An 11,801-nucleotide genomic window follows, 5' to 3' on the forward strand; every position below is an offset into this window, starting at 1 on the left:
GTTTAAGGGGACTGTTGAGCTGTGACGCAAGCATTCCCAATACGCTCCCCGAGCGCTGACGCGTTAACGGTACGGAAAGAATAGACGCCACCTGAGCGTACACGTATACACAGGTGGAAAAAGCAGCATCACCCGAACCGTGTTTGACAACTTTAGGGTAGTGTGCGCGGGTCTGTTTTCGCCCATTCACGCAAGTCCTTCTCGTCTACGCGACGTCATATGACGACGTAATAATGTGTAACACTTGTGGGCATACTTACCGGTGGCTTAAAGGTGTAGCACGCGGCAATTCGGTTTTCATACTTACCTGTGGGTAAAAATATAAAACTTGACGATTGGCTTTTCATACTTACCTGTAGGTAAAAATATCACACGCGACTATTGGGATTTCATACCTACCTGTGGGTTAAAATATCACACTCGACGATTGGCTTTTCATACTTACTTGTGAGTTAAAGGTGTAACGCGCGACTACCGGTTACCTGTGAGTTAAAAATGTAGCGCGCAGCTACCGGTTACCTGTGAGTTAAATGTGTAACGCACGGCTACCGGTTACCTGGGAGTTAAAAATGTAGCTTGCGGCTACCGGTTACCTGTGAGTTAAAAATGTAGCGCGCGGCTACCGGTTACCTGTGAGTTAAACGTGTAACGCGCGGCTACCGGTTACCTGTGAGTTAAACGTGAAGCAGTTGCCGTGGCTGCGCGTCATGAGCTGCAGATGGTTGCGGTAATTCTCTCCGCCGTATGAACATCGCAGGATCGCCGCGGCGCTGTCGCGGCGGCCGAGTCTATACAGGTCATTAGGCGTCACGTGAGCCAGCTTGTACCCGGACGTGGAGAAGTTAACGGCGGCCCGCGCACCGTACCGCCACGTGAAGTCGGCGTAGTCACTAAGGAAGCGCTCCAGCTCTGCGTATTCCTTCAGCTGGCGGGCCGCGGACCGCTTGACTAGGTTGTTGTTACAAATAGTTACTCCGGGAAACTCGAGTCCGCGTGCCGAGAACTGCTCATCAATGATCGTTTTCATCGGCTGGCTGGATAGGTACGTGACGCGTTTGTAGGTGAGGTAGAACATGTAGGACCAGGCGGAGAGGATGGCGATGATCCAGCCGAGTCTGAGGAGCAGCGGAATGCGGCTGTCGAACGCCCAGTGAACGCAGTGCAGCGTTGTCTGACGTGAGCAGGCAGATATGCTTCTTCGCGCCCGCTTTGTCCAGGTAGCCATGTTGTTTCCAACCTGCTATGTGCAGGTAGCCACACAGTGTCTCATACGCTTTGTGCAGGTGGACATGTTGTTTTCAACCTGCTATGCGCAGGTAGTCATACGTACCTCTAGCTTCGCCTCTGTGAGTGCTGCGAGTAAGCGTACTCTGAAACTACGGCAACGCGTGAACAGATGTCGTGAAACGCGTGTTATCGGTCGCCTATACAGAATAGACGCTTGTTTATAAACCGTAATTGACATTTTAAATAGACAACTATATATGGACAGTAGCCTACCTCCCACCCACGCTTTTAGTACTGTTGGCTGAGAGAAAAACACCCCTACTTGCATACAGCGTACGGGACATCGTCTATAGCCGATAGGTAGAGTGGGGTGCATGAATGTACCGTCGCGTGAACAGTCACGCTGCGATCTATCCGCTCCGCATTCACGCAGGATTTCCGTAAACACAGCTGACGTAACTGAGTAAACATCGGTAAATGTTAGCGATGTCGTCCGTTCAGCGCATGCGCATTTATTTGCTGTCGCCGCCTCTTCGTCCCAAACGATGACAATGTATGTATAGAGAGCAGAGTAGTACATGATTTTTTTAAACTAGAATTGTTCGAGCTTTAACGTTGTGTTTACCGTAGATCGGCGGCATGTCATAACCTCATAATATATGCGTATATTAATTCTTCATTTAGACCGACAGAATGAAATGCAGCAGCGAGACCAGTAACGTTGATCAAAGTGACAGAGCAATGGCTGCCGAAAACAGTAGAAAAGCTTTCTATTTAACTATTAACCAGAAAGGAATGGAAGTAATTCTAGTGCGTGTTGACAGAAACATGGAGCAAACAAGCATGTCATGCGCGCTTTTAAACAGATATCGCCGCGGTCGCCCAGCCGCGCACAGCTGCAGCCGGAGCCAGTATGTTTGATGACATTTAATTCCCGAAAGCAACCGAGTTTTCACGTAGCGCTGACAGCTGCATATATAGAAATATGGACATATAGATATAGATGACAATAGCACTAAGTTTATTTATAACGAGTTGGAACACGCGCGTAGTGTATGCTCATTTCCGACAGTTCAGCGTGCGTGTGTGCGTGCGTGCGTGGTGGAGCTTACATTCCATGGCGCTCTCGCTTTGGCTAAATTCACAGATTTTATTTGAGCCAGTGCGAGAGCGCCATCTGTCGTGGAGTTTGGTCAAGCGAAGGTGTGGAACTGTGCATGCACAGTACATCCGCGCGCGCATGAAAAGCATTTTCATTATAATTATCTAGAGTGTGTTGTCTTTGCAGATGCGATCGGATTAAACTATGACATTGTAACCAAGACAATATACAGCTAATATATTGTTTGTTTCTTGAACGTGACTCAGTAACTCCATGTGATACAAATGTTATGATATATACTCACGTCATCATATCTTGAATTCTCGCACCGCAAAGCTTTAATGGTGTTATTATTAATTTTTATTTTTATTATGACAGAGCTCGTGTGTGATCGTATAACAGGCACGTGTGATCGTATAGTGTGACCAGGTTCGCGAACAGTAGACACGTGTGCAATTGCACTAAAGCTGTAGGCAGTATAATGATATAACCACAGAATCATTACCGTTACTCTATCCTTTAATAATCAACATCAGCGTGATAATCACATACAATCATAGGTGGCACGCAGGCCAATAATCAAATACGCGTTACAAATAAATAATTCATATCTTACGACCTAAGAGCAGCAGGCAGTCAGAGATGTCCGGCGGCGACGGTGACGAGCAGCGAGAGCAGCAGGTGAGAGCAGTACTGGTCGTTTAACAGCGTCGCGATCGGTCATGCAGCACCGTGGAACTGTGTCAGTCTCTCTGTCCAAAGTGTTCGGTATTTATGCATCTGGAGGAATGCATGGCCCAAGTGTGGTCAATGCCTAGTTGCGTGCGATGGTGCAATACTGTCGTCCTCTCCAGCTTTTCATGGATAAATGAAGGTTAGAAGCTTCTCGCTCCGGCGTGAGAACGGCAGCAGAACATTCTAGAAATTCTTGCATCTGGCGTGGAGACATCGGTAGAAGCTTCTCGAAGTGCTTGGGTGTGGTGTGGGATTGCGGCAGTTCGATTCATGTTCTCAAATGTTTCTCATAATTCACATTGGCCGGCAGCGTTTTATTGTTTGTTGTTCAATGTTTCGGCACGTACCATCAAACCGTGGCGTGCTTCTCTCAGCCTTGTTTAGGTGATAACCGCCAAAATGTCATTGTGTCACACTTTAACTTCTTCTCCTGGTGCGACGTGGTTCGGCTTGATGGTAGTCATAAACTCACAATAGTTATAACCCTGGTTGGGCTATAAAAAAAACTGTGCGACACCGGTGTAGAGGTCTAGCTGTGTCGCACTCATATTTCTCTCGGCCTTGTGTAAGTGCTAAATTGTCACTCTGCCGTCGTGGGTGATAACTTTTACTCGTATTCCAGTTACTCAGTTTCTTTGGATATTCGTGGTGCAACTTTCACTTGTTGTTACCTTGAGCTATTAGACTAAAATAAGCTATGACGTTATCTGCTTACGTTAAATGACCCGTGTCGCTAGGTTTTATACTAGGTTAAATAATTCGATATCTACGTCATTACAATATTACAATATACAATAGACTTATACGTATCTGACGCTTGTAGTAGATAATGTAAAAAATTCACTACTTATTTAAAAATGTAAATTCAGTTATCTCGAATTCCCAATTTTTCAAACCATTCTTTTTCCATTCATGTTAAATATGAAGATCATGTAATGGATTAGTAGTTTAATTACTAACTGATCGTTTAATAACCCCTCCCTTACAATCAATCTAACGCTACCTTCAGCGAGACTATTGATTTTGCTCACACGACGTTTTTTACCCTTGCACTCTTCAGACTGTTCAGACGAAACATAAAACACATATAGGCGCGCTCACGCACGCACCCTTTACGGGCAACACACACACGCGCGCACCCAAGACCGCACGCACGTACCGCTTTACACGCACACACGCAAGCACGCACCGCTCCATACACATGCACGGGGAACCGCACGCGCACCCACGCACCTGTAGGCACGCGCGCACATTGAGAAGTAGATTTAATAGATGCAGACATGCATGCATTATAGACTGTGAGTAACCTCAGGCGGACGATAGTTCAGTCATTGTTGAGCCAGTGCGTTATTTAGTTACCAAGTACTTTGCTCTATAATTTTTACTTAATTGTTTAAATTTTAATTTCATTATATTTTCCACCTCCTATGTATAAAGTTCTGGTGTGTCCGGAGCTAATACCACCAGTCAGTGGTCACGTTGGCATGAGCTTCAACTACAATGACACGGTGATCAACGTTCTGGTGTGACGATGGATACTACTTGATTGGAAACGTAACATTGACTTGCGAGCTACCCAGCCTTACCTCGAGTAATAATGTGGTGCTGGAAGTTTTGGTGGGAGTTTGGTCTGACGATAACAACCAACGATGCGAACGTAAGAGTCATCATCTTTGTTTACTTTAAATGACTGTTATATACTGATAGATGGCGAGTCCTTGCAGATGTTCGAAATAATAGAAAAGACCCTATACAGATAGTGAGGTTGTCTTTGACACAGATATCTCACACACACTTTAACACAGACAACAGACACACAGACACACACACACATACACACACACACACACATACACACACACACACACATACACACACACAAACACATACACACACAGACGTTGATAAAGATCGGGACTCGTTCGCAAAAACAAAACTAATCTTTAATATTAGTTTAAATATTACGTTTTCCATTAGACCTTTGACAGATACATAATAAAGTTACGAGTTGCACTTAAGCCAGGCATAAAGATCCGTTATACGAGAAAAAATTAACATTAAAACTAATATTGTACTGTGAAAAGAGTTGTAGTTTCCGCTCCGGCATCGTAGCATCGTAGCGTGATACGTAATACGTAGATGATTGCAGCAAGGAGTAGAGATGATCCATCGTAGCAGATTGTTATTGAAGACTGATTTATTAGAAAACACGATACAAATATATATACACACTACGGCGACCTAGGCACCCCAAGCCTAGGCCCCGTGTCTCGACTTCGTCCGCTACATAACTTTTTAAGAAGGTCCGTACACACGTACGTCTCCTGGGTAGGTTTCTCCGTGACTCTCTATCCGAGCGTGTCTATTTATATGATTCCCAAAATCTGTCGGCGACATTTGAATCCGACCGGTTCTTCGTCATTATCGGCCGGACCTTGCGGGGCTAGGAAACGCGTGAGGCTACGCATATATATCTAGTGCCGTACATCCCGCGTCATTATCAAAACAACAACGAACTACCAAGCCAGAACACAGGCCAATTAGTTCCACTGCCTCGCCCGGCTAGAAGCGCTCATGGTTAATTACAACGCACAATGTACCATACAACATTCCTTCCTTCCCTCTTGACATAATTCGTGACCCCACGAAAATACAGTTACGTGTGAGGTGGATGGCTCGTGAACTAAATCTGCATGTAACTAACCGCACACCGGGTGGCTATTTGTAGCAGTGTATGTGTCCAGTGGTCCAAGATAGATCGGTGCTTCTAGCCCCTCGGTATGGTGTAAAATTAGCTTGTGTAGACTGATGCTAACTGCGGTTACTGACCTCAGCGTTGCTACAATATCATAACGTCCCCACATTATTTAAAAATTTGGCACAGATGCAGACGGTCTCACGCCACAGTAGGCTGCATAGCGATATCTATCGTTGCTACGTATCAGCTGATCAACTTCCCGCCCGTGACGTTCGACTATGAATAAACTGACACGAGCGTCTGGTTGAAACATGTTTACATTCATAAACATATGCTAGTGATACGGCAATAGAATGATAGAAGATTATGATATGTAAGAAATGATAGAGATGCATATTTTTAACGGTATTATTCGGCACCTAAATTTAAGGCAATTGTAAGGTTTGTATGAAACCATGCCTGCACTGGTTCTTAGACACATCGATTTAGTTCATGCTATGTTGCTTTAGCAGCTGCTTGATATCACGCCTTAAACTCACTCACAGTAAAAGAAGAACAGCTCGGCGTTAAAAACGCTATAAGGTGACATTATTATAAACGCAAGAGATTACAGTGAGAGCTGACATAGACAGTGTTTAAGCTCACGAGAACCCTAGGTCACTTCCCACTCGCTCAAAATAGGGTTGACAAAATACATTGATTCTTCACATTAGGGTTAACAGAATACACTGATTACTTACAATATGGTTAATAGAATACACCGCTTCCTTACGATAGCGTTAACAGACATTTCGTATCTCCGTTATCATCAGTAAATACTCAATGACTATTGGAACCCGATAAGGCTATAATTACAGGCTTTCCAGCGGCCCTAAAATTCCTAAAAATTCCTAAAATTTTGAGCTCGTCCTAAACTTCCTAAGAAAAACTTTAAAAATGTATGAAATTCCTAAAAAAGGGCTAAAATTTTATTAAAATTCAAAAAAAAAAATTCCACAGATATGTTTGGAGTTTTTGGTGATGAGATGATGAACTTTTGGTTTGTAATTTAATCGTAATGGATGTTTTCTAGTTATCTTTATACAGAGTGAGTATTGTGACTCAGCTAGTCTACCAGTGATTCCTAAGCTTCAGTGTCTGATTATACGAACCTGTTCCTGGCTGGATGTACATGACATGCCTAATTTGCATGAAACTTGAAGATGTACAGTCGTGTCGAGGATTGGAGGATAGAAATAGCTGGTAGACTGGACACATACCATATAGAACTGTATCTGTAAGTTAACACGTTGATGTTTATGAAAGGTAAGTGACTTATTTTATCCCTAAAATGTTTCGATTCATCCCTAAAAATTCCTAAAATAGCCTTAAAAAAACCTGAATTTTATCCCTAAAATTAGCCCTAAAATCTTGTCAAGGACTGCTGGAAAGCCGGTAATTAGTAAAGATGCTGCGTCATGTTGCGATGTGTAATACTGCCCAGCGAGTCGGACCTGTCGCGCTCCACAAGCATATAAATAGTCTCCCTCTGCCAGGGTGGACGTTAGTGTAGGTGAGAATTGACGCTGCATAACTTACATCTCTATATATCTATGTATCTATACTGGCTGGGTGGACGTAAGTGTAAGTGAGAATTGACGCTGCATAACTTACATCTCTATATATCTATGTATCTATACTGGCTGGGTGGACGTAAGTGTAAGTGAGAATTGACGCTGCATAACTTACATCTCTATATATCTATGTATCTATACTGGCTGGGTGGACGTAAGTGTAAGTGAGAATTGACGCTGCATAACTTACATCTCTATATATCTATGTATCTATACTGGCTGGGTGGACGTAAGTGTAAGTGAGAATTGACGCTGCATAACTTACCATCTCGTATATGCTTAGTGTTCCTATACCTGGCACGTGTGTGGACGTCAGTGTAAGTGGAGATTGACGCTGCCAGTAACTTACCATCTCACTAATAGTCTACATGTTATCGTATATGGCTGGCCGGCCTGAACGATAAATGGTAATGACTTGCATGCTGCATAATTACAGTCTCTATATATCCTTATTTTATACGTGCATGGGCTTGACTTACAGTCTAAGTCGGGACGAATTGGAAGCACTGCCTAACTTACCATCGTCTTATGTATCTATGTATCATGCTGCCTGGCGGGTTGGCGAAAGGTGCTAGTTTAGAATTGCAGCGCTGTCTCAACTTATCGTCCGTATATATCTATGTTATCTATACTGGCTGGCGGTGGCGTTAGGGTAAGCTGAGAATGACGTGCCGTACTTACATCTCTCGTTATCTATTGGTATCCGGATACTGCTGGGTGACGTACCGTGTACAGTGCGAATTGGACGCCTGCATAACTTTACAGCTCTGGATGATTTATGTAGCTTTCTGGCGGGTGTTGACTAAGTGCTAGTCGAGACATTGAAACTGCAGCGCTCACCTTACATCTTCTATATATCTCATGCTTCGTATATAGCTGGGGTTGTCGAAAGTGTAAGTTAAATTTGACGCCCTGTAAACTTAACCTTCCTCTATATACTCTATGTATCCTATTACTGTGCTGGGGGGTGGGCGTAGGTGGGTGGGTGGGCGTGGGGCGTCGCGTGCAAGTGGAATGACGCTTTGATGAGACCCTTACATTCGCCTCTATATATTCTGATGTATCTCATACTGGTCCTGGTGGACGTAAGTCAGTAAGTGAGAAGTTGTACGTCCTGAGGTTACTCTCTCTCCATCTTCTTCCTCTAGTCGATGTATCGTCTTAGCTGGGCTGGTCTGCGACGTGTAAGTGTAAGATGGCCGGAAGTTGTCCTGCATAACGTTACAAGGTCTCTGAGTTATCCTATGGCTAGACATACTACTGGCCTGGCGCGGGTGACGTAGAATGTAAGTTGTGAGGAGTCTTGATGCGTGCCATACAGCTTACAATCTCGTATTCTATCTATAGTTCCTATATGGCGTGCCGTCCGCGAGACAGTGAATGTAAGTGCAGAAATTGCGCCTAGGCATAACTTACATGTCTGCGGCGTATAAGTCGTATGTTTCATATACTGCTGGGCTGGACGTAAGTGTAAGTGAGAATGGCGCTGCCTAACTTAATTCCTCCTATTAGATCTATGTACCTATCACGATTGGGGGTGGACGTAGAGGTAAGTGCGAATTGACGCTGCCTAACTTCGCATCTTATATATGCTATGCGTTCTGCTACTGGCTGGGTGACGTAAAGTGTAAGTGGGAATTGGATTGCTGCTGTGAACCTGGTGATGTTCAGATGTTCTACGAACTGAGTAGTCAGCTGGGCTAGAACCTAGGAGTGTGTTTTTGTGAAAGTCCTATCTAGTCCACACGGAGCGCGTCGCGCACTCTGTGTTCGCGGCGTACGATTAAGTGTTTCAGGGGAGGCGAATTGCATTGGTAACGGTTTTTAGGTCGGGACGATTCCGTAGGGTGACTGGTGAAATGGGTGATCGACTGCAGAGGCGGGTGCGTAGAGCCATGTGGATTATCGCGCGGGGTTTTTGAGAGAGGAGAGAGAATGTGGGGTCGGAGGTCTGGTTGCGGTGGCTCGCGGCTTCGAGAAAGGCGCCGACCCGGCTCTATGCTGGTGGTGTGGCCGCGGGTTGCGGTTGTTCGGATTGTGCTGCAGGTTATACACGGTTATCTCCGTTTAGATACCATAAGTTCTTGGATCTCCTTTAATCATTTCTACCTTGAACTTCTCATTTAAACATTACCACTTTGGTGCGTGCAGTCGAAACCTGCGTATTCGCTTTGCGGGACGGCACGTCAACCGCGTAGTGCGATCCGTTATGCTCGCTATTACGTGCATACTACGCCAAGCGTCAAGATGGAGACAGGAAGAAGCACAGCGAGAGTCGCTGGGGCGTCACCGCTGGCCCCAAGAAAACTGCGAGATGAGAGACGGAGACGCGGCATGGAGGGGAAAGGACGTAGGCCAGATGGTAAGGGAGAAGAGGAGGAAAGCCTGGGAACAGGAGCAACAGTAGGAGAAACGAAGAACGACGAGAGCCGATCGATAGAGATGGAAGAATGCGGAGAGCGGCAGACGGAGGAACAGCGCGATACGGCGGGAGACGAGAACGGTGTGGATATACACTCGGCGTGAGAACTATGTGGTACGCAGCGATTGAAGGAAGAATCCGTGCCGTGTTTTTTTTATGAAATGTTTCAGATATGACGCATCGTTCATGTCGACAGCGAGCCTTAAATGGCAGAAAATTTTTATCTTTGCTGGTCCAAAGTTTGCATCGGCGGGCATTTCTATTATTTGACAAACAGTAGCAGGCTTAGCGCGAAACGACAGGTCGGGCTATTAGACACTGGGTCAAGTCGGTCTGAGCCCCATTTATGCCGATCAGAAAAGGCGGGCGCTTTTGCTGATCTACGGAGGATGGCCGAAAATCTAACAGAAGGACGTAGCGCAGTGCGCTAAACAGCGTGTTATCTTCGTATGTGTGCCAAACTCTATCATAGGAAACCGTTCTAGCCTAGCAGAATGCCCTAGTTCCTGAGATCGGCGATTTGGTGATGTAATGGGTAATACCTTTAAAATTATAAACCACGTACGGGTGCGGCATAGGCTGTGATTGGAAGACACAAAGTGTCAATCCTCGGCGCGCCTCGGCATTATGGCGGCATCACGTCTAGTATATTTTAATTGCAATAAAGCACATGTGCGTTCTTAGTGTAAAAGCGACAGCATTATAAATCTACACACTTTTAAAAACGTGCATTTTCACCGTGATAGTCCAGTTACTGCGTTCCCCACAGGCACGCTCACACATGCGGGCAGATATGGTTTCGCAGATGTTTAAATTTTCATAACGTCAAAACGTCATACTGTTGTATTGTTTAAGGTTTCGCCAAGCAGGTGTGAAGTCCATCAACCGCACGACTGTAAGATATGCACGCGATGTTTATGATTAACTAAAATTTGGTAAGTCACACATCAACGGTCTAATATCATAATTTATAGACTAATGCATAATCTCCTAAACAACGAATCACCTGTAGATCCAACTGCGACCTATAACGTAATTTACAAGCTCAAACAATTTAAACCCACATTCTTTCACTCGCTGGGGCATTTGAAAAGTGACCAAGTTAAAATATGAACCTTGAGCTTGTTTGTTACATTTGTGCCTTCATGCGCCGTCACAGATGCAGACGGTCTCACGCCACAATAGGCTGAATAGCGTTAAGGATGGAGTAAATGATAAGAATATCAATGTTGAATATGAGATTAAATATTAAGCGCTCGAATTTAACACCAGATGAACGATAGATATCATAACGTCACCACATTATTTAAAAAATTGGCACAGATGCAGACGGTCTCACGCCACAGTAGGTTGCATAGCGATATCTATCGTTGCTACGTATAAGCTGATCAACTTCACGCCCGTGACGTTCGACTATGAATAAACTGACACGAGCGTCTGGTTGAAACATGTTTACATTCATAAACATATGCTAGTATTACGGCATTAGAATGATAGAAGATTATGATATGTAAGAAATGAAAAAGATGCATATTTTTAACGGTATTATTCGGCACCTAAATTTAAGGAAATTGTAAGGTTTGTAGTAAAACCATGCCTGCACTGGTTCTTAGACACATCGATTTAGTTAATGCTATGTTGCTTTAGCAGCTGCTTGATCTCACGCCTTAAACTCACTCACAGTAAAAGAAGAACAGCTCGGCGTTAAAAACGCTATAAGGTGACATTCTATAAACGCAAGAGATTACAGTGAGAGCTGACATAGACAGTGTTTAAGCTCACGAGAACCCTAGGTCACTTCGCACTCGCTCACAATAGGGTTGACAAAATACATTGATTCCTCACATTAGGGTTAACAGAATACACTGATTACTTACAATATGGTTAATAGAATACACCGCTTCCTTACGATAGGCTTAAGAATACTCTCAACCTTTTGCACGAGTATTGCTCTAATAAAGATTAAACGTTTATCGACGAATGAATCGAATAAATCACTTGTTT

General features: G+C 44.4%; 2 protein-coding genes and 1 long non-coding RNA gene across 4 annotated transcripts in view; 1 reads left to right on the forward strand and 2 right to left on the reverse strand.

Moving 5' to 3' along the window:
- LOC106816186 (acid-sensing ion channel 1-like) overlaps positions 1 to 1,255 on the reverse strand; it is a 7,505-nt gene extending 6,250 nt beyond the window's left edge. Inside the window, exon 1 of the mRNA XM_014820748.1 lies at positions 668 to 1,255. Within this exon, the coding sequence (XP_014676234.1) occupies positions 668 to 1,225 (558 nt within the window). The 5' untranslated portion in view covers positions 1,226 to 1,255. The remainder of the gene's footprint in view (positions 1 to 667) is intronic.
- Positions 1,256 to 2,231: 976 nt separating this feature from the next.
- Positions 2,232 to 5,197, reverse strand: LOC106816188. Its single transcript, XR_001394847.1, has 2 exons — positions 5,140 to 5,197; positions 2,232 to 3,741 (listed from the first exon to the last, which is right to left on the reverse strand). It is a non-coding gene; the product is annotated as an uncharacterized LOC106816188 (long non-coding RNA).
- A 4,683-nt stretch (positions 5,198 to 9,880) lies between these two features.
- LOC106816187 (insulin-like growth factor-binding protein complex acid labile subunit) overlaps positions 9,881 to 11,801 on the forward strand; it is a 13,783-nt gene continuing 11,862 nt past the window's right edge. For both annotated transcript variants that reach the window (XM_014820749.1, XM_014820750.1), the window contains exons 1-2: positions 9,881 to 9,908; positions 10,653 to 10,732. The gene's annotated coding sequence lies outside the window, so the exon portion shown is untranslated. The remainder of the gene's footprint in view (positions 9,909 to 10,652; positions 10,733 to 11,801) is intronic.

Source organism: Priapulus caudatus, unplaced genomic scaffold (assembly GCF_000485595.1).
Source record: "Priapulus caudatus unplaced genomic scaffold, Priapulus_caudatus-5.0.1 Scaffold1307, whole genome shotgun sequence".
In the NCBI taxonomy this organism is placed as follows: domain Eukaryota; kingdom Metazoa; phylum Priapulida; class Priapulimorpha; order Priapulimorphida; family Priapulidae; genus Priapulus; species Priapulus caudatus.